Source organism: Onychomys torridus, chromosome 1, assembly GCF_903995425.1.
Source record: "Onychomys torridus chromosome 1, mOncTor1.1, whole genome shotgun sequence".
NCBI classification, from domain to species: Eukaryota; Metazoa; Chordata; class Mammalia; order Rodentia; family Cricetidae; genus Onychomys; species Onychomys torridus.
The window spans coordinates 160,245,895-160,269,052 of NC_050443.1; the positions used below are offsets into that span (position 1 = coordinate 160,245,895).

General features: G+C 43.7%; 1 protein-coding gene across 1 annotated transcript in view; it reads right to left on the reverse strand.

The window, feature by feature from the left end:
- Positions 1–3,078: 3,078 nt before the first annotated feature.
- Arhgap19 (Rho GTPase activating protein 19) overlaps positions 3,079–23,158 on the reverse strand; it is a 41,918-nt gene continuing 21,838 nt past the window's right edge. The window contains exons 6-12 of the mRNA XM_036169360.1: positions 21,949–22,035; positions 18,647–18,712; positions 16,836–17,027; positions 14,705–14,803; positions 9,597–9,707; positions 8,711–8,789; positions 3,079–5,247 (exon numbers count right to left, since the gene is read on the reverse strand). Coding sequence (XP_036025253.1) covers positions 5,237–5,247; positions 8,711–8,789; positions 9,597–9,707; positions 14,705–14,803; positions 16,836–17,027; positions 18,647–18,712; positions 21,949–22,035 — 645 coding nt within the window. The 3' untranslated portion in view covers positions 3,079–5,236. The remainder of the gene's footprint in view (positions 5,248–8,710; positions 8,790–9,596; positions 9,708–14,704; positions 14,804–16,835; positions 17,028–18,646; positions 18,713–21,948; positions 22,036–23,158) is intronic.

A 23,158-nucleotide genomic window follows, 5' to 3' on the forward strand; every position in this document is an offset into this window, starting at 1 on the left:
GCCACATATGTAAGTACACTCTATGATGTCACAACAGCAAAACTGTGTAATGATGCATTTCTCAGAATGTATTCTTGTCAATAAACAATGAATGCCCATCTCATATTACACTTTTATTTCGGGCTATTTCTACCCTCTGAGGCACTGCCATAGATACTGATCGGAAAACATGATGACTGCACTTGTCTCAAGTACAAACTCGAGCAGCCCTGTGGACTCTTCTTCCTTATGGCTCATGAGGGCTGGTCTTTCTCAAACCACAGATCTGGTTTGACTGAATTAATCATTCCTTAATACCAAGGCACAAAGAGTAAAAACAACCTATTTCTAGGAATTTTAAAAGGGAGTTGGGTGTGCTTTGTAAACAAAGTCTGTTGGGGTGCACAGCCCAAAAGCTACTGCCCTCCACAATATGGACTAAGTCACAGTGAGGCACCAATTTAAACACCCTGCTCTCCTCAAGGAATAGGCCACCTACCCCGGGGCTCAGTTTTGCTGGTTTTGGTTTGGTTTGGTTTTTGAGACAAAGTCTCTTTATATAGCCTGGCTATCCTCCAGGACTCACTCCGTAGACGAAGCTGGCCTCAAACTCCCATAGATCAGCCTGCCTCTGTAGCAGGAATCTTAAAAGTTCTTATTAATAAAATTAAACCTGAGGCAGGTATTGGGGTGAATGCTGGAAGATCAGAGAAACAGAACAAGCCACAGCTACCTCACCTCGCCAGTTCTTCAGCTGATCCTGTTTCCTCAGACTGGAAGCCTCTGAGTCCTCATCGAATGGATCTCAGCTGAACGTGTTGCTCAAAAGCCTAAAAGCTTAACCAGCCAGCAGGGCGTTGGTGGAGCACACCTTTAATCCCAGCACTCGGGAGGCAGAGCCAGACGGATCTAGGAAAGACGCAAAAGCTACACAGAGAAACCCTGTCTTGAAAAAAAAAAAACAAAAAAACAAACAAACAAACAAAAGGTTAACCAGCCAAAAGCTTCTAGTTTCTGGTCTTCACGCCTTATATATCTTTCTGCTTTATACCATCACTCCCTGGGAGTAAAGGCTTACTTTCTGGGATTAAAGGCGTGTGTCACCATGCCTAGCTATTTCCAACATGGCCTTGAACTCACAGAGATCCAGACAGGATTTCTGCCTCTGGAATGCTAAGATTAAAGGTGTGTGTGCCACCATTTTCTAGCCTCTATATCTAGTGGCTGTTCTGTTCTCTGACCCCAGATAAATTTATTAGGGTGCACAATATTTTGGGGAACACAATACCACCACATGCCTCTGCTTCCCAAGTGCTGGGATTAAAGGTGTGTGCTACCATGCCTAGTCTCAGCCTTGTTTTGTTGTGAAATTATTTTGCTTACGTAATCCAGGATGGTCTCAACTCACAACCTCTTGCCTCTGCCTCCCAAATCCTAGGATTAGAGGTGTATGCTACCCCATCTAGCTAAATCTCACCAGTTAAAGCCCCACTCCTCCTGACCCACCCAATACCCTCCCCCCACTGCAAAACACACCAAAGAAGAGCACTTTGCAGAGGTACCTTGTTCCTTAGAACAAGAAGCCACCTCTCTTCAAAGCAATGTCAGCCAAGAGACCAGTCAGAACCCACAGATAGGAAACAGAAATTTAATTTCAGAATATTACATGAATATAAAAACAATATATATGATTGTTTCTTTATAATATATATATATATATACATATATGCAAAATAACCAAAAGTAACAAACAGGTGCAACCTTCTTAAGGAACCTTTAGGGGGTCAAGTGAGTGAGTGCGTAGAACATGCACAGGCAAGCCTTGCTGAAAGGCCTGGGGTGAGAGAATGCCTCCCCTACAGCCCATTGGTCCAAGCATGTCAGAGGCATGCTCAAAGGCTCTTTAGCTTGGGCTGTGGCCTCACTTCCACTCCAGTTTCCATGGTGACACAAGCACTCAGGCTATTCATCCTCCATCTCCTCCCTAGCCCACCTCCATCAAGTCTACACTGCTCTCAGCATTAGCTGTCTAGTTAGTGAAGCCAGCTTCTGACAGTGAGTCTGCTATTAGGCTAACAGGCACGGGGTCACTCAAAGCTTCATTTAGGGGCCAAACTTGAGGACAGTCCTATTGGTTTAGATCCTGACCCTAGCTTTAGTCTGCAGGCTTCAGGGTGTAGGAGAGCAGGGATGATGCTGTTTCCAGGGAAAGATATCATAAAGACCTCCGCACATGACTGAGGACAGTCCCTGTGTAAGGCCCTACATAGAGCAAGCAGGCAGGCAGTCTAGAACAGCTGTTCTCAAGGATGGCCATGGTCACATGGCCAGTCACAGTGGCTGTCAGGTCCCCTAAAAGCCAGTATTTCAAACCATACACAGATACAGGCTCCTGAGAAGAAAGCCAGACAGAACCCTACTCAGGAGGAAAGCATGGCTCTGCCCTGAGATGAGCTGACCTCCATACAAAATAACAGAACAGCCACCTCCAGAGCCCACATCGCCACCGTCAGCATCCTGTACGACATCATCTCCCAGGGGTGTTTCACAGCAATCCTGACTGACTCTAAGAGGACCTTCCGAGTAAAGCACATTCTGTGTGGAGGGTCAACTGTGGGTTCCCTCAGGACTCATCAGCCGTGCCTCTAAAATGTTCTGGTACTCAGATACAACCAATGTCTCCCAATTCCCTTCAGTGTGTGCTCTGGGGGAGGGGAGGTTAAACCTTATCACTGACCTCAGTGAGAAAATCCACTTCTGTGAAAGATTAGAAAAAGGGCCCAGCCTTCATTCATTTGCCCAGTGTAGATCCAAATCCGACATGATCTATCTCTTCATACTTATGTCCCTCTGGCAAAAATATACTCCCTATGTTGACACATCAAAGCCTGTGGCAGTTAACCCCACAAAGAAAGGAAAGGTACTTCCAGAGAGATTGCTCCAACATGAAAAATAAACACAACAAACGTCCTTTAAGACATAGGTCAGCTGAATGGTGATAGCTCATGCCTTTCTTTAATCCTGGCACTCGGGAAGCAGAGGCAGGAGAACTCTGAATTCAAGGCCAACTTGCCCTGATCTACAGAGTTCCAGGATAGCCAAAGCTGCAGAGAAACCCTGTCTCAAAAAATAAAAAATAAAAGGCACAGGTTAAAAACATTAGTTAAATACTGGCTCAAAAACAGCAACTGTCCCCATCAGAAGGGCGACAGCAAGCTTCTGGAGTAGTGATGGAATTCTTGTCTGAGTTTCCCCAGGAAACACCACAGGATTAGAACAGCCACATGTGACGAGACACAGAAGGTTATGCTGTCCCTCAAGCTCATTCTGCATGGGATCACAGCTTCTTTAAGAAAAAAATGACCTATAATACCCTTAAATCAAGAGAATGACTATCCAATAAATAAATAAAATACACATTCCCAAATACACGTGGTAACTGCCAAGAGGTCAGCCGTAGAGAAGCATGTACATGGAGTAAACCTCTCTCTCACACCCTCACCAGACCACGCCTGGTCATTAGTTCCACTCATTCAATCCTGCTCCTTCTCTCTCTCTGTCTCTAACAGAGTTCAGAACTCCGGGACGCATCAAGGCCCTGCCCGGCCCGGCCCAGGGCCACATCACAGCATGGTGGAAGACACTTAAAGGAAACTTGGTGCTGGGGAGAATGTCTTTGATTTGGTAATACAAAAGGATTTCTGTTTAACCTTACTATATACCTGCTACAAGAACTTTATTTAAAAAGAAATACACCTTTTCTTAGTGACAACAACAAAAAGAGCCACACAGAAGCCTAGACAAATGATTTGCTGATGAAGATCTTTAAGAATGACCTGAAACGCCTTTAGAGAAAGGAACTAAAACACCTCCACTGCTCCCAAACTATCCAGCTGAAGGCCAAATACCACACTTTCCTTCACCATTGCTGTTAAAGTAACAAATACAATACAGTATGGGAGAGAGGACTGACAGACAGACATAAAGTCAGCCTCTGCTACCCCAAAGTCGGCTCTCATTTCAACAACAACACAGCATTTCCAACTGTCTATCATTAGGCTGGCAAACCGTCTTTTGCTGTGTGCCTGGATCCCCACAGTGGAGTAAGGATACACAGTTCAGCATCCTCACCTGACCTGCTGCTCACTGGGCAGTGCTCTGCTGTTCTCCTGATTCCTGTGCCATCCCAATAGGGAGAGGGCAGTGGGCAACTGCTCCAGATCTCGGGGACACACCACACTGCTTCCTGTGGGAATTCTTCATTAAATCCTACGGGCCCTGCAGAGGCAGCTACGCATGCCTTTCCTGAGTCCAAGCTGCTCTCAGGAGAGTGTTGAGTGGCATATTTGACACCTAAGAATGTGTGACCAGGTCCAACCAGAGCCAGCTCTTCCTGGGACCGCTTCAGCGTCCACACACACAGACTGCAGCAAGCTCTGTGGCAGCTCGTGACTCTTCCCAGGATCTGACACAGAATGTGGCAGTGGCACCAGAGATGTCTCCAGTGAGACCACACCCACGGAGGAAACAAGCTAACCGGCACACAACTATTCTCACACCACTGGGGGAAGATATGAGGCATGGGGTACAGCTGAGTAGCTGAATTCTGTCAAAACATACTGTCCTGAGTTCTTTCTCATTGCCAGGTCAAATCCCCTATATGAGACACAAGAAATAATAAAGAATGTCTAGAAAAGCTATAAATTCTTTGAACACAAATAAGATACAGAGATTTCATAATCTCAGAATGAAAAGGGGTCAAAGGCGTTTAACTTAGAATCCACTTAGGTTATGAATCTAAACAATGGCTTTTAAAACAAGTAAATAAACAATTACTCACCACTAACAACATGGAAAAAGCCCTAAATACCAGTTAAAATATAACAGTCCACTAGGACTGACAGTGCTTTTAAGAACTATTCCTAACAATTAAACACAAAACTCCCCATTTTGAAGAGGCAGAAGCGACCTGAGCACATTGACCAAGCGTAGCTGGGCCTGCCCACCTACGGCACTATGTGAGCTGGCTGGTGTCTAGTGGTTTCCTGACAGTGACAGAGAGCGGAGCAGTCTCTCAGGGGCACAGCTTCAAAGACATCCAGTGAGTGGGTTAGAGGTATCAGTCGGTCACGGTTGATGGGCTTTCACAATTCAAAATGCAGGCAGCAAGCTGCAAACTTCACTGAGAACAAAAGTAACACCTGTCCCACTAAAGAGAAACTTCACCGTGGACAACAGGGGAACTCTAGCTGACCCTTCAGAAGAATCCTAGGTTAAAACAGAAACAAGAGGATTAGACAATAATTAAAACATTCATTTTTTAAAATACCCCATCTAAAAGCTACAGAATCAACTCTTAGTATTTTCTCCACATTTAGGATTAAATAAAGTGAGAATATGACCCTCTACCAAGTAAACATCATTAGGTCTGTCTAGTCTAGTCCCCGCTTGCTACCTCTTAACAGTCATGATGACAGTAACGGTCACCACTGCACAGGGGCATGTACGGTGACGGCTATTACTCCCAGTTCCTTGTATACATTGTCTCATTTATTCTCATGCTACCTAGATGGAGGTAGTGCGCCGTCATTCCACAGATGCAGATCTGTAGCCCACAGAAGCTAACCTGTCCCAGGATAGAAAGCTATCAAGCATGGAAATGGAGAGCTGACCCAAGTCTGAGTGAATACAGAGCTTGTGCTGTTACTGGCACTGCCCTGCTCACCAGAGACCATTCCCTAAAAGCAAGAGCAACAAGCCCCGGACACTGCTAAGACAAGGAGAAGAGCACTGGCTTTGGAGGTGGGTGGGTGTGCATGCATGTCCATGTGCCGGCAGGACTGGGGGCTGAACCAAGAGCACTGTATATGCTAGGCAAGGACTTGACCACTAATATTACATATCCTTAAGTCTGACCTTTGCAAGCCTCCTTGAGCCAGATGCAGGGATACGACAATACACATGAAATAAACACCATACGGGCTGGAGAGATGGCTCAGAGGTTAAGAGCACTGGTTACTCTTCCAGAGGTCCTGAGTTCAATTCCCAGCAACCACATAGTGGCTCACAACCATCTATAATGAGACCTGGTGCCCTCTTCTGGCCTGCGGTCATATATGCCATATACATAATAAATAAATCTTTTAAAAAAAGAAACACCTTAGATCATAGTCAATGTCCATACTTTAGTAGTGCTGACAAGATTCAGTGGAAAAGTATTCTGTTTGGCTCAGTTAGCCAGACAAGGCTTCCAAGAGGAGAGTGAAGGAAGGTTCAGCTGGACTTTGAAGATTAGGAAGATTTGACTACTGAAAATAATGCTCCTTGATGAGTGGGTGCTCCATCACGTGTTCTCATCTGGGATAATTTTGCCCCTATATCCTCAAGGGACACTGGTAATGTCTAGGGGAACTTTCAGTTATCATAACTGAGGGCAGGATGCTAGTGGCATCTACTGGATCAAAGCTGCTAGATATCACCAATGCACAAGGCCACTCCACCCAAGGAATTATGACCCAAAGTGTCAACAGTGGCCAGAATAAGAAGCCCTTTGCTAAACAGAAGTCTCCATCATGCTACTGATGGTGATAGTGACATCTTCTGAGGGTGACTTCAACATCAGTGTTAACAGCTAGGATTGTGTATCTACTGTTCTGCAAGACAGATACATGGCAGGCAGGCTCCTGAGCTGCAAGCTTGGAGACTGGAGAGTTCAGACCTAACAATGCTATTTGAGAGTGAGCTGTGGAAGCAGATCAAGGTGCTAAGAAGGGCAAAATGCAAGAGAGAAGAGTGGAGAATTTAACTCAGCCAAAACAAGCCAGATGTGGTGGTATACAATCCTATATAATGCCTAAAATCCCAGCTACTCAGGAGGCAGCAGTAAGCAGATCGCAAGCTTAAGGCCAACCTCAAAAACCAGCTACTAAGGAGGCAGAGCCAGGCGGATCTCCGTGAGTTCAAGGCCAGCCTGGGCTACCAAGTGAGTTCCAGAAAAGGCGCAAAGCTACACAGAGAAACCCTGTCTCAAAAAAAAAAAAAAAAAAAACAAAAAAAAAAAAAAAAGAGGAAGAAAATTTTTAAGAAAGGAAGGGTACTGCCTAAGAATGTAGCTCAATAGTAGGGCATGTGTGAAGCCCCGGATTCAATCCCATCACCACAAAAACTAAATAAAACAGACAGAACCGAGAGACTGGCAGACAGGAGTAAACCACAGTAAACAGGGAAAAGTTAAAGAGGAAGACAACAAGTGGTGTTGTCAGGACAGCAGGCTAAGGTGCCCAAAGAGGAGGAGGGTCCTGACATGTGAGGATGCCATTCCTCATCCACCAAAACGTCATACATGATCTGTGGGCTGCTACTCTCCTGAAGAAACTCCTTCCTTTCTTTCCAAAGCAGAGTTGTCAAGATGAGAAATGATTTTCTGCTTCTCTTTAAAAATAAAAGCAAAAGGCACAATTGATACAAAACAGCATAGTCTTTTAAAAAAAAATAACTCATGCTTTGATTCGTGGACATTTTAAAAATATTTGAATATTAATAACTCAAATGCTGAGCTTGCTTCAACAGCACAATTCTGTGCAAAAGAAAGAGAGGAAGAGGGTTGAGGATTTAGCTCAGTGGTACAGTGCTTGCCTAGCAAGCGCAAGGACCTGGGTTCGATCCTCAGCTAAAAAAAAGGGAGGAAGAGAAGCGGGCTCAGGCACTCATCAAAGTGATGGAAGAACGTACTACAGCCTAATTTCCTAGAAAAGAACAAAGCTTCATCACGACGACTCTGTTGTGATGGGTATGGGACCCAAGGCCTCACCCATGCTCTATCACTAAGCTACATGGCCAACACATTTGTACTCTTTCTACTGCTCATATATCAAGTAGTAACTGAACTTCCAAAAATCCTCTTGCCATCCCTCCTGAGTGCAGAGATGTCAACTGTGCAGGATCATTGCCTGCCCACAGCAGCTTTTTAACAGAAGAACTCACAACAGTGGTCCTCTCTCTCTGTTGCCCTCTTCTGGCCTGCAGGCATACATGCAGGGAGAACACTGTATACACAATAAATAAACAAATCTTTAAAAATAAAAAAATCCTCTCTCTCTTTGAAAAACCTGGTCTCAAACAAACAAATAAATAAATAGATAATCCTCTCGGAACTAAATAGCTTCAAAACCATGCTGACATGATTTTCAAGGTCCTTCTGCATCAGAAACACTTCAGTAATGTTGGACAGTGGTGGCACACGCCTTTAATCCCAGCACTCGGGAGGCAGAGGCAGGTGGATCTCTGAGTTAGAGGCCAGCCTGGGCTACAGAGTGAGTTCCAGGACAGCAGGGCTACACAGAGAAACCCTGTCTTATAAAAAGAAAGAAAAGAAGAGGAGAGGAGAGGAGAGGAAAGAGAAGAAAAGCAAAGCAAAGCTCCGGTGACCAGGCCTGACGTCTGCACAGAAGAGGAATGTGCCTTGAGCAGACTGTCGGCACGGCCATTCTCGGCCCCACACAGCTTTTGTACTTGTCCCACCTGGTTTAGCACGCACTCTTAAAACAGCTGGTGTGTGGGTTTGTCTGTGCAGTGGGTCAGTGCCTGAGGACAGTGCTAAGCAGAATAACCATCTCAGTTCTCTCTGACTACAATTAGAGCCCTTGGACATTCCAGACAAGAACCACTGTTGACTGAGAAGACACAGACAAGAAGGCATCTAGTAAGAACAGAGGATGATGACAGTGAGTACCTTTTCTCCCCTCTTTCTTCCCCTCGGACCATTTCAATCTGGTTGGTGTCATTGTGACAGTTGGAGAGCCGGAAAAAAACTGTAATGAGAAAAGTGAACAGCGGCTTAAATGGTCAAACGTCGGCGCTTCTTCACAGACCTGAGTTCTACCTCTCCAATCTTAACTGGCTACTGTTAGCTTACTCAAATAGCCTAGGCCACCTTGAAGGACTTAAATGCTAACTTGCCCTTGACATTCTGCTAAGAATTAACTGACCCTTCAGCACTTGTTTATAGAGCCATTGTGCTGGACTGGCCATCTGTACTTGTAACCAGCTATGCTGGTTAGTTTCTTGTTTTTTATCAACTTGACACAAGTTAGAGTCATCATGGAAGAGGGACCCTCAACTGAGATAATGCTCCATCAGACTGGCCTGTACACATGGGAGCATTTTCTTGATTAATGATTGATGTAGAAGAGCACAGGCACTGTGGGGATGCCCCCCAGGGCAGATAGTCTTGGTTTCTACAAAAAAGAGAGAGAGAGAGAGAGAGAGAGAGAGAGAGAGAGAGAGAGAGAGAGACGCTTAGTGAGCCATGGAGAGCAAGCCAGTAAGCAGTGCTCCTCCATGGCCTCTGCTTCAGTTCCTGCAAGGACTTCCCTCCATGACAGACATAAGCTGTAAGCTAAATAAACCCTTTCCTTCTGAGTTTTGGTCAGTGTTTATCACAGCAACAGAAAGGACATTCATATACATGATGTACCTTTCTTGAACTCAAAACACATTAAATGATTTGGTGAAAACCTGCAGAGAAGGCCCTGAGTACTGCTGACTGAGCCAGAGAATCACAGTGGAGCAAGCGCCAGCCTATTAGCTTTCCACAAGAGGAAAGAACGTGCTCTTACCAAGCTCACATTTTCTTTGCTGACTCTCTTCAGTTCACCCATGGCCACAGACTCTGGAGTGGGGGACTTGTTTTTCTTTTCTGACATCATCTGATTGCCCAGGACTTTGCGCTGATTGGGAAACAGAAAATACTTTGTTCACGAGCATTTACTATTTTTTAGCTGTACTAGTCTTTAAAACTACAACTTCCTCAATGAAAACACTCTGCATCCTGATAACTTCTGCACAGACACAGGCCATGTCATACAAGGAAGGGGAAGGCACACAGCAAACAAGAACTACTGTTTCTCTGGGTGATTTAACCTACCTGATATTAGCTAATAGTAGTACATCTGTGAGCATGAAAGAAAGATCAGTCACTCTCGAGGATGGGCCTTTGTGGAGTTGAGGGGTTTGTGAAAGGTGTGTGCTCTCTGGCAGCTGCTAAGGGTCCCTTCCTCTCCCCACTAGGGAACCCAGACGGGGTCAACTCTAGGATTCTGCTTCTCTGTCCTCCTCACACATGACTAGTAAATGTGCAGAAATTGTCTAAGAATTCCTAATACAGCCACAAAAGGCTCCAGGCCTTCTCAGGGGGCCACATGACCACTGACACAAAGAGCAAGAATACAAGGTCTTCTCAACAGCCTAAAAGCTGATAGGACCTGCTGTAGCAGCTCATGGTAACAACTCTTAGAGAAAATCTGAATTCCAAAACAAGAATATAATCAAAACTAAAACAACAAAGAAAACTCTTCAACAGAACTAAAAAACTAAAGCATTAAAGTCTACTCTACATTGTATCTATCAACAGGGGGTCCAGAATATCCTGGTGTGATCAACTATTTACATGACATACTACTCCAGAGGAAAACCTTCCAAAGCAAGAGGTCGGCGCAGGACCCACTGTCAGACACACTTCTACTTTTGACACACGTTAGAGTCATCATGGAAGAGGGACCCTCAACTGAGATAACGCTCCATCAGACTGGCCTGTAGGCAAGCACATGGGAGCAAAAGCAAAATTCCACTAGTTTTAATTTTTTTTTAAGATTTTGTTTTATTTTTATTTGTGTGTGTGCACACATGCACATGTGAGCACAGGTGACTGCAGAGAACAATCGGATCCACCGGGGCTGGATTTGTGGGCAGGTGTAAGCTGCCCAAGGTGGGTGCTGGGAACTGAGCTCTGGTCCTCTGGAAGAGAGCAAGTGCTCTTTATCTGCTGAGCCATCTCTCCAGCTTCCAAAGTTTTAGACAGAAATCAAATAGCTTTTTTTGTTGTTGTTTTGGATTTTTCCAGACAAGGTTTCTCTGTGTAGGTTGGGTGCCTGTCCTGGATCTTGCTCTGTAGACCAGACTGGCTCTGCCTCCCAAGTACTGGGATTAAAGGTGTGCACCAACACTGCCCAGCCAAAAAGCTGTTTTTTTAAAGGAACCAAATAGCTAAAACACACACACAAATGCTAGAAAAATAAGGCCTGCAGATCCTCCCTTAGAAGGCAGGAATCACTGAGGATGCTGAACAGAGAACGGCAGGATCCATGAGACTAGCTATAAAGCTTCCAGTGAATTTTCAAAAGGGCATTCTGGATTGGATCTACCATGTTCAAGGGCCCAGCACCACTAACAAATAAAAATAGTACTTAACTACTTCACTGCAGAGTTTACTGAGCAAAATGCCTCTATCTTCTATCAGCTCAAAAATCCCTTCATTTATAATGAAAACACCTTGCCCCTCTGTTTTATAAAATTTGCTATTATAACATTGGTGTTTGAAGCTGTTGCTCTGAGCTTGGGATGCAGCTCAGTGGCAGAGTGCTTGCTCACATGTATGAGGCCCTGGATCCAGCTGATAGTTGTCACCAAAAAAAGAAAGAGAAAAAATAATAATGTTTTATCCTGATAACTTCTGAAGTTCAAGTACTCCCTTAGTAAAGAGATAAGTATCCCTTAGTAAAGAGGTAAGTAATAGCCAAACAGATAACACCTACATTTCAAACAATAACTACCAATACACCTCAAGCTAAAACACAAAATCCTATCACTCCAACTTCAATTACAGGAACCCTGTCTCAAAAAGAAAAAGAAAAAAATTTAACTACAATCAAGTTTATGACCTTATCCACTTAGTGGATATATTTCAGTGGCATTACTCTAGTCAGAGGGCCATAAAACACAGCCAGCTCACCCATCCCCATACTATCCCTCCTAAACAAAAGATAACGCCTCATTACCTCCATACCTCAGGCCACCAGGAGTCACAAATCATTTCCTGTCTCCATGATTTTGACTACTTTAGTACCTCAAATAAGCAGAACTGTACAACATTTGGCCTTTGGTGACTGGTTTATATGACTTAGCGTCATGTCCTCAGGGCCCACAGGCTGAGGAGTGCATCAGACTCTCCATCCTTTCTGAGGATGAATAACCTGATGTACAAATAACTCCCTGAGATCCTGCTTTCAATGTGTTGATATATATACACAGAATTGAAATTGGTGGATCATAAAGTAATTCTAGTGTTGATTTTCTGAGAGACTACCATACTGTTTTCCCCAACAGCTTTGTCATTTTATATTCTTAGCAGTAGTGTACAGGGTTTTCATTTCCCTACATCATCATCGACATTTGTAACTTTGTTTTGTGGATAGTAGTCGTCCTAGTGAGTTCACTTTTACATGCCCCTAATGATTATGATGATGAACACCTTTTCCTGTCTTTCTTGGTCACATGTGTGTCTTGAGAGAAATGACTATTCTGGTTATTTGCCTGTTTTTTATTTTGTTTGGTTTGTGTTTTTTTTGTTTGTTTGTTTGTTTGTTTTGTTTTGTTTTTCAAGACAGGGTTTCTCTGTGTAGCTTTGGAACTTGTCCTGGATCTTGCTCTGTAGCCCAGGCTGGCCTTTGAACTCACAGAGATCCGCCTGGCTCTGCCTCCCAAGTGCCGGGATTAAAGGTGTGTGCCAACATCGCTCTGCTATTTGCCTGTTTTATAATGAGCTTGGATTTCCAGTAATTTTGAACTATACAAGTTCCTTCTACTTTCTGGATAGTATCTCCTAACCAGATCCATGACTTTCAACTATTCTTTCCTGTCCCACAAATTGCCTTTTCCCTTCATTGTGGATAGCAAAGGAAACTCTCCACAGCAAGTGTCATGTCCCAAACGCCACTGGCCCCATCCATGAGGATGAAGAATGGATTCTAGACTCTACAAAACACAAAAAGGATCAAAGTTAGGGCTGAGTGGAAGTGTAACTGCTAATGACTTCAGCATAAAGGGGAGAACATGCAAAGGCACACATTTGTTAGAGAAAAATGTCAGTTTTAGTCAAAAGGCTCTTGATATTTGTAGAATTAGATACTTTAACAATGTTAAAACAAGTTTTCAAAGAAAAGTAGAACTAAGACTAAAGCTAATCCCTTTGGATTAGCCCGCCTCAGTTAGACATTGTAATTAGGAGCCTAGGACCAAATCACCTACTGCCATCTGATGGTAACATTCCCCAACTGCACTCATGTTCAGCCATCTACATACACAGCAGCAACAACACAGAAACAGACTTTCTAATTGTTCAAAAAATAAGATTCCTAATAATTTTGACACATGGAAAGAGACTAAAACAACAGTGATATCATTAAGTTCACCAAAATTAAAGATATCAAAATTCACAGGGGTATTAGAAAATCCATTTGTCCAACAATTTCCCTAGTCCTCAGCTTGCTCACTTCCCCACACATGTAGAGAGCCGCATAAAGAAGTGTGTAGTAGTAAGCTAGGCGGTGGCGAACGCCTTTAATCCCAGCACTTGGGAGGCAGAGCCAGGTAGATCTCTGTGAGTTCGAGGCCAGCCTAGGCTACCAAGTGAGTTCCAGAAAAAGGCGCAAAGCTGCACAGAGAAACCCTGTCTCGAAAAACAAAAACAAAAACAAACAAACAAACAAAGTGTGTAGTCATGCCTGCACAAGTAAACACTCATAGACACATGTATGTACACGACATACTGTGCTGGCTAATTTTATGCCAACCTGATGCAAGCTGTAGTCATCTGAGAGGAGGGACCTCAGTTGAGTAAAATGTCTCCCTAAGACTGGGCTGTAGGCAAGCCTGTAGAGAATTTCTTAATTAGTGATTGATGGGGGATGGTCCAGCCCATTGTGGATGGCACCACCCTGTGCTGGTGGCCCTGGGTTCTAAAGGAAAGTAAGCTGAGCAAGTCATGAGGCGCAAGCCAGTAAACTGCATTCCTGTGGACTCAGCATCAGCTCCTGCCTCCTCCAGGTTCCTGCCCCGTTTGAGTTCCTGGCTTCACGGCTTTCAATGACAAACTGTTAGATGGAAGTGTGAGTGGAATAAGCCCTTTCTCCCCACATTGCTTCTGGTCATGGTGTTTCAGCGCAGCAACAGTCACCCTAATTAAGACCTAGACACATTAAAAAACAAAACAACACTGGGCGGTGGTGGCGCACACCTTTAATCCCAGCACTCGGGAGGCAGAGGCAAGCCAATCTCTGTGAGTTCGAGGCCAGCCTGGGCTACAGAGCGAGTTCCAGAACAGGCACCAAAGCTACACAGAGAAACCCTGTCTTGGAAAAAAAAAAAAAAAACCAAAAAACAAACAAACAAAAAAACCAACCAAACAAAGACAGTTAAAAAAAAAAAATCCTCAAAGGAAAAAATAAATTAAAAAAGCGTGTAGTGTGCCTAGGCAGTGGGCAGTGGTGGTGGAGCACACCTTTAATCACAGCACTCAGGAGGCAGAGGCAAGCCAATCTCTGTGAGTTCAAGGCCAGCCTGGTCTACAGAGCAAGTTCCAGGATAGCCAGGGCTACACAGAGAAACTCTGTCTCAGGGGGAAAAAAGTATGTAGTGTGAACCAGGAAGCAAGAGACTCCTATCCCCAGACATGGGGAAGAAGGGAAGGCTGTTGTTGCTTTCTCTACAGAGTTCCTTCCCTTTGCGACACAGTAAAACGCTTTGGAAGAAAGCCTTTCCAAACTCTGTCCCCTCACCAACGAACCCTTTGTAGAACTCCAAGGAATAGACATAGGCTGCTTGTGCACAAGCAGAGAAGACAAACGTGTCCTGAGAAGCAATGTGGCCAGCAGTGGCGCAGCAGGCTCACCTTAATCAGCCCACTGAAGGAGCGCGAACGGGCTCTCTTCTGGACCCTGGGAGTAGAAGGCTCTCGCCCTGGTGTTTGAGTCAAAGACTGCTTATGGAACTACAAGAAAATACAGAGTACATTTGATTAATATTGTCCCATCAAGAAATGACAGGCTAAGGCAAGCAACAGCTGAGTGTAGAAAGCCAGAGTCTGTGTAGATGTAGAGAGTGGGTTGATAAGCAAACACAGAAGCACAAGGGACAGTCACTATCCCTGTTTACGGAGAGTAAACCAAGATCCAGAATGCTCATGAACTGCTCTCAGATCTGACAGTAAACCAGAATTGGTTTTGCATCAAGTACCTTGAAAATAGAACGTTACTAGCACAACCCATGACAGTCCTCGGTTTAACAAATAGTATGCCAGGATTTATTTTTTAAGGTAGAATCTCATGTAGCAGAGGCTGGCCTCAACTCTCTGTATGTCCAAGAATGACCTTTAGCTCCTAATCTTCCTGCCTCCACCTTCCAAGTCATGACATTATAAAGCTAAAAAGCTATACCCAGTTTATGAGGTGTCAGAGATCCAGCCCAGGGCCTCATGAATGTAGAGCAAATACCCTACCAACTGAGCTACATTCCTAAGCCAGAATGTTCCTAGGGTATTAAAGCTCTCTAACCATCCACCAGCAATGCTGTGAAGGGAAAGAGACTAAATGCAAACTTTTAATGCTGACAGCGCTTTGTGTAGAGGCATCTCCAGGAGAAAAAGGGAAGACACAGTAAGTTAGTGTATAGTCTTTAGCTGATGCTCACATTCACTGGTGTGTGTGTGTGTGTGTGTGTGTGTGTGTGTGTGTGTGTGTGTGTGTGTTTGGTTTTGTGACAGGGTCTCACTGTGTAGCTCTGGCTATCCTAGAATTCACTATGTAGACCAGGTTACTGAACTCAGAGATCTGCTTGTCTCCACTTCCCTATGGCTGGGATTATAGACATATGACACCACACTCAAGTTCTGCAGCCCTAAACCATCTCTAAGGCCACAACAAAACACTTACAAAGGACTTTGTCAACTGCTGAGAACAGCTCAATTTCCAACATTGTCTGATGCTTTTTTATATCTTGCCCTATGCTGGAGATGCCAAAAAAATAAAGGCAACCTCGCTCAAAGAAAGTACTAACTGAACAAGAAATTTAAAAAGCTGACTGCTGTACTTGGGTCTACAGTGTCCTCCAAAGCCAGGTCTGGGACCAGGGGTGGAAGGTATCTATCCTATGGAAGGGCCTACTGGGAAGTCTTGGTTCACTGCGGCCATGCCCTCAAAGAGTACTACAGCCCCTGACCATGAGATACACTGTTTTGCCCTTACACATGCTGATGCCATAATGTCAAACCTCCCACATGCCCAACAGCAAACCAGGCAACTCAGTTGTGGACAGAAACTTCCACAACTGTGCTCCATGTGTACCTCCTTCCTTTAGCGTGTTGATTATCCTGGGAGTTTATACAGGAAGGGAAAACAAATAAAATGCACTGACCTTGCCTACGCAGCTAAAATTCAAGAGGGACTGAGATGAATTTCCCAAGAAATTCCCAAGCAGTAAGGATTCATTCACACCATGCTTTGAGTCCTCAAAATGGCAAATGAAAGGCCTAATCTTACTTCCAAAACCCCAAAAGAAGCAAACTCAGCCACTAGAATTCCTGTTCAATACACTCGAGCCTGCTTTATGGTGTTTCCTAACTGCAAACAATTCCATCAGGAAGAGCTACCATTTCCACTCTACCAGCCCATCCTCTCCACCTTCACAAGTGTGACACAGGCATGTAACTATTACTGTTCTGCAAACCTGAAAGTTGAAATTCAGAAATTAAATTATTTACCTAGAAAACATAGAGCATTTCAATTCTGGACCATTGAACTGTTGGTTCTCTCCAAGCACACCTGGAGATATTCTAAGCACAGTTAACTTCGAAAAGTCAAGTACTTGCACACCTCTCTCCAGGACAGGAGTGCATTGCGGTCCCATGGACTAGCCTGCTATTTTGGCTGAGCCAAAGCTTGTTCCCTGTGAGAGTGAAACCCAAGTGAGATCTTAGCTGCTCTCTGGGGATCCCCAGAGCCTACCCCATTCCCCCACCCAGGCACCTGTCTGATAAGCTGCTTCTTCTTTGCTGAGTCTGGCATGTTATGAACATGCTGGAAGAGTTCTTTCAGTGCCTCTTCTGTATGCTGCTGGGTCTCCTCCTGCTGAGAACAAGAATTGAGCCTGTTCCATTTCTGAGATCTTGCCAGCTGGAAGGACATGCCATGACAAGAGGTCGTCAGATCAAGATCATCCTACAGAAAAATTTATAAAAAAGCAAATTAATACATCCTCAATACTCTTACATAACTTTCTGTTAATAGTATCATCTATTTCTCTAAGCTCATTTGCTCTCATATGCTGCTGGCTAGCTTTTATTGTCAACTTGACACAACCAACAGTCACTGGAAAGAGGGAACCTCCACTGAGGAACTGCCTTAATCAGACTGGCCTGTGGCCATATCTGACGGATTTGGGAGGGCCCGAGCCCAGCCCACTGTAGGGGGCACCATCTCTAGACAGGTGAGCCTTGACTATCCAAGAAAGCTAGCGAGGCATGAGCCAGTGAGTGAGCCAGCAAGCAGCACTCAGGGTTTCCACTTCTGTTTAAGCTACTGCCCTGACTTCTCTCAGTGATGTGACCTGGAAGTGGAAGATAAAATAAACCCTTTTCAACCCTAAGCTGCCTTGGTCACAGTGTTTATCATGGCAACAGAAAGCAACCTAGAAAACAATCTCTTTCCTCTCCTTGTTTATTGAGAGAGAGAGTGTGTGTGTATGTGTGTGTGTGTGTGTGGCTCCTATGAAGGCCAGAAGAGGATGTCAACTTCCCCAGAGCTGGAGTTACAGATGGCGGCAAGTCACACAACACGTATGCTGGGGACCAAAGTACAGTACAGTCCTCTACGAGAGCAGCAAGTGGTCAAATCTTTTAACTATTTGACAGTTTAACCACATCAGTGAACTTGAATAAGAATGAATTATATAGAAGTGGATATAGGCTGGATATCTGGCCTCTGTTGGCACCCATGCACATACCCATACACACAAGTAAAAATTGAAGGCTGGGCATGGTGGCACACATGCTTAATCCCAGAACTTAGGAGTCAGAGGCAGCAGATCTCTTTGAGTTCAAGGCTAGTCTGTTCTATATAGCCAGTCTCAAAGATAGCCAGGGCTACACAGAGAGACCCTGGACTCAAACAAGATCCAAGACCCAATATTATCACCAACACACACACACACACACACACACACACACACACACACACACACACACAATTAATTAATTAATTAATTAATTAATTAAAATTAGGATTGGGAGAGATGGCTTAGTAGTTTAAAACACTGGCTGCTCTTTCTGAGGACCTATATTTGATTCCCAGGACACATATGGCAGTTCACAGTCACTTGTAACTCAAGTTCCAGAGGATCCAACACCACCTTCTGACTTCCATAGGCTACTGCACACAAGTGGTAAACTTACACACACATAAAATAAAATAAATATTTTAATTAAAATTTTAAAAAAGAATAATCATAATACTGGACCTCTGTTACTATAATATATTTGATATTTACAGGTTGCTTAGATCATAGGCTACAAAAATATAATTCATCTTATGAAAAACTTTAACTTAAGATCTGTCATGACACTAATGTAGAGTACATCATCCACCAATGAGGACCTCTTAAAGCAAATAAGCAAGCATATTATACATAGGGGCATTTTAATTCCATAACTTCCTTCTTAGTCTTTGTCCCTGCTAAAACAAATGACTATGTAAGCTTGAGCTGTAGCTTTTACACTTTGTTTTAAAACTTCACTAGTCTTAATCCTTCCCTTGTTTGAAGACCAGTTTTCTGTTCTTACCTTTGACACTGGAGTTCTGGAGCCCAGATAGTACAATCTGGCACATTCCCGAATATAAGCAGGAGCCTGAGTAGAACATAAAAGAACACCAGGGTTCAGTAGTTAATAGGACTACAATTCTTTCAGGCCACAGAAAGAGAATCATAACATTATCTAATGGACAGATTATTATGGAAAGCCAAACACTTGCCAAAATATTATATTTGACCAAATAGGCACCTCAACAGATCTAATGGGAAACTAGGAAGAAACCACTGTAGTTGCCGACGTTTTAAAAAACCAATACAGCAAGCCGAGCGCTTTTAATCCCAGCACTAGGAGGCAGAAGCAGGCGGATCTCTGTGAGTTCGAGGCCAGCCTGGACTACTAAGTGAGTTCTAGGAAAGGCTCAAAGCTACACAGGGAAACCCTGTCTCGTGGCACTCACATGAGCCAACATAAAAATACAGAGCATTTCCCATGTCTCTCTCGGCCTCCTATTCTCAGTTGTTCCTGCTACTTGCCTCTGTCATCATGGGCTCTGACTGTCTGAAACCATAAGCCTAAATTAAATGCTTTCTTTTGTAGGTTGCCTTGGTTAGCTGTGCTTGGTGGCGCACACCTGTAATCCCAGCACTCGGGAGGCAGAGGCAGGTGGATCTCTATAAGTTCGAGGCCAGCCTGGTCTACAAAGTGAGTTCCAGGACAGGCTCCAAAGCTACAGAGAAACCCTATCTTGAAAAACAAACAAACAAACAAATAAATAAATAAATAAATAAATAAAAATGAAAAAGTTGCCTTAGCCATTGTATCTTGTCAGCAATAGAACAAAAGTAACTATGACATATGAAAAAATGTTCCATATCACCCATCTTTACAGACATTAGAACTACAATGAGACCCATTCCACATCCACTAGGACAACAATCAGAAAATAACTATCAGGAGAAAAGGGGTTGTTAAGGACATGCTATTAGGAGAAATGGAAAACAGTGTGGCAGTTTCTCAAAAACACTTAAAAAGTAAAACCATACGATCTAGGAAACACACCAAAAAGAATAAAGGCAGAAGCAAAGCAGTGGTGGCACACACTCAGAAGGCAAAGGCTGACAGATCTCTGAGAAACCTCAAAAAACCAAAACCAAAAATAAAAAGAATAAAGGCAGGGCTTTAAAAAGATGGCTCTGAGGCTAAGAACACTGGTTGGTCTTCCAGAGAGGTTCAATTCCCAGCACCCACATGGTGGCTCACAACCATCTGTAATGAGATCTGGCACCCTCTTCTGGCCTGCAGGGATACATGTAGGCAGACAGAACACTGTATACATAATAAAATAAATCTTAAAAAAAATGTTTAGCCATCCATGTTCACAGCAGCATTACTCACAACAGCTTACCATAGAAGCAATCTAAATGTTTATTCATATATGAATAGATTAGCAAGACATGAATATACACACATGGAATACTATACAGCCTTAAGAAAGGAAAAGTTGTCACAAGCTACTGTATGGATAAGTTTGAAGACATTATGCTGAGTAAGTCAGTCAGTCATAAAAAGACAAAAACTAAAAAAAGATCTACCATATGACCCAGCTATTTCACTCCTGGACATGCACAATCAGAGAACTCCATACCGCCCCATAGAACAGTTGCACCCCATGTTGACTGCTACTTTAATCACCATTGCAAAGAACTGGAATTGACCTAGTTGTCCATCAACAGATGAATGGATAGTGAAAATTTGATATATACAAAAAAACAGACTACTACTTAACTCTAAAGAAAAATGAGTTGTTAGGGATTTAGCTCAGTGGTAGAGCGCTTGCCTAGCAAGTGCAAGGTCCTGAGTTCGATCCTCAGCTCAAAAAAAGAAATATTTTCAGTCGGGTGGTGGTTGTGCATGCCTGTAATCACAGCACTTGGGAGGCAGAGGCAGGCGGATCTCTGTGAGTTTGAGGTCAGCCTGGGCTACAGAGCTAGTCTAGGACAGGCTCCAAAGCTACAGAGAAACCCTGTCTTGAAAAACCAAAACAAAAAAAAAAAAAAAAAAGAAAAGAAAAGAAAAATGAGTTTAAAAATGGATGGACTTAGAATGTATAATATTAAGCAACGTCACACTCAGAAATAAACACATGTACTCTCATATGCAGAGTCTAAGCAATAATATATGTATGTGTAAACAAGTGCATATGTGGGTGCAGTATAACATGAACAAAAGGGAAGAAGGCTAACAGTGAGTGAGGAAGGCCTGAACACAGGTGGTAGACATGCGTTATGGAAGACGATGTAAATGAATTGTTTTTTAGTTCTAACTCTGTTGTGGACTGTTGGTTTGGGTGGTGGATAAATGCATAAAATATAATCAACCCTGAGAGTGAAAAATCGAAACATGAAGCTTCACAGATACCATTTCAAGTACCAATTCCAACTGTGAGAAGTTCATTAAGTTGTATAGACTTTGAGCTAATCTTTATTTATTTACAAAGGTTTTTTATTGTTGTTGTTTAGTTTGGTTTGGTTTGGTTTTTTTGAGACAGGGTTTCTCTATGTAGCCCTGGATGTCCTGAGTGCTGGGATTAAACATCTGTGCCACCACGCCTGGCTTGCAAGGGTTTTTGTTTTGTTTTGCTTTGCTTTTTAATAATAAAGTTTACTTTAAATAAAAGAAAAGAGGGGACCAGAACTAGGTGGTGGTGCTCTTGGATATCCTCATCCTCTCCAGAGGACAAAAGATTCCCTATCAAGGAGTTACACTCTAATGACCAAGATGTGCCTGCAGGGGCCATTCCTAAATGCTCAGCAACAACAGCGGGTCTGGGGGTGCAATTAAAAAGGTCCTATCTCAAGGACAGCTGGGAGCCTCTCCCTGAAGCAGGGAGCCTTCAGAAAACTCAAACACTGCAGCTCGGCAGTGAGAACCAAAGTAGAGGACTTCACTTTCAAACATTAGTACATGCGGCTTTTGTGTAACGGACTAAATCCATGAAATCTACACAAGACATACAAATTTCTTGAGAAACTAATCCCCCAGAAACACCGCCTGCTTGGGCTGAAAGAGACAGTATGACATGAAAGGGGGCTGCCAAACCCACAAAACTTGGGTTTTTGTGGTAGGTAGGCAAGATCAAACTAGGCAACCACCAGCTTGGCTTCCTTTCATGAAGGAAGTTAGCCAGAAGACAGAGAAGACTTGGCTCCTATTTCTAGCCCTCCCACCATCCATTATGCTTTACAATCCCAAACAATGCCTCTCATCCAGGATCCTACTCTGTCCCCGTCTTCCTTGTCCTGTTACCCAGCCAAATGCCATCCCTTACCTACCTTAAAAAGTTTCTGGGAGTGTTTGATCATAAAAGCCATCCCAGTATTTAATTTTGTGATATTCTCCTGAAGGTCATTTGCCGTGACCTAGTCAGTGGTAAGAGACAAAAAAAAAGGGCATTAAAAACTGGGAAGTGCTCAACAGTACTTCGTCACTTTGGGTTAGCAAGTTTCCACTTGAAATGACATAAGCAGCACAGATGTGTGTCCCTAAAGTGACCAGGAAATCCTTAAGCTTTCTTCATTTCCTACTTCTGCTCACACACATCTAAGCAGAAAATCTAACCTAGGACCTTTTTAGATTGCACCCCCAGACCCACTGCTGTTGCTGAGCATTTAGGAACACACACAGCAGGAAAGCTAGTCTGTATAGCCGTCAAAGACACTGGCTCTGCAGAGACTGAGGCGGTCATCCAGAGAACCGTCTACTAACACTACTAGAGCTGACAACTTTCTATAATACAGTCAAACTGCCATAGATCCCTTCTCTTGTTTCTCTTGCCTCCTTAAGCATTGCAGCATCTCTATCATCTGTTTGCTCTTCCCAAGGCCCCACACGTGCTTCTTTTTATAACCACAGCTTGTTTCTTTCCCACAGCACTGAAGGTTTTATCTCAGTTGGTTGTTTGGGAGGGGCCAAGCCCAGGCTACAGCACATACTCTGACGATAGGCTTCAAGCCCAGCCTTCTAGAACTTGGTTAGCTAATTCAAAAGCCTTCACCATGAGACTTGAGCTCCTTGATGTAGATAACTGTCGGTGTATCTGCTTCCCATTAACCCACCCCTGGCATTTCAAAGCAGTTCATTAATTCTGACTTGTTACTTACTAAGATAAAATATTACATAAAACCTTTCTCCTTAACTTTCCTTATTTCATTTGTTTGTTTTGTTGGTTGGTTGGTTGGTTTTGGTTTTTCAAGACAGGGTTTCTCTGTGTAATAGCTCTGGCTGTCCTGGAACTTGCTATGTAGACCAGGCTGACCTCGAACTCACAGAGATCCGCCCACCTCTGCCTCCTGAGTGCTGGGATTACAGGCGTGTGACACCACCACCTGACTCCTTATTTCTTATACTCTCAAAAACCTCCCACTGGTCACTAGAACAATCTATTTCTACTGTTTTCTCTAACAACTCAGGAGGTAACTGGTAACAGCTACTCCCTGCCCACTTGACACAGAAAGTATGAAGAAACAGGTAACAGATCTGGGC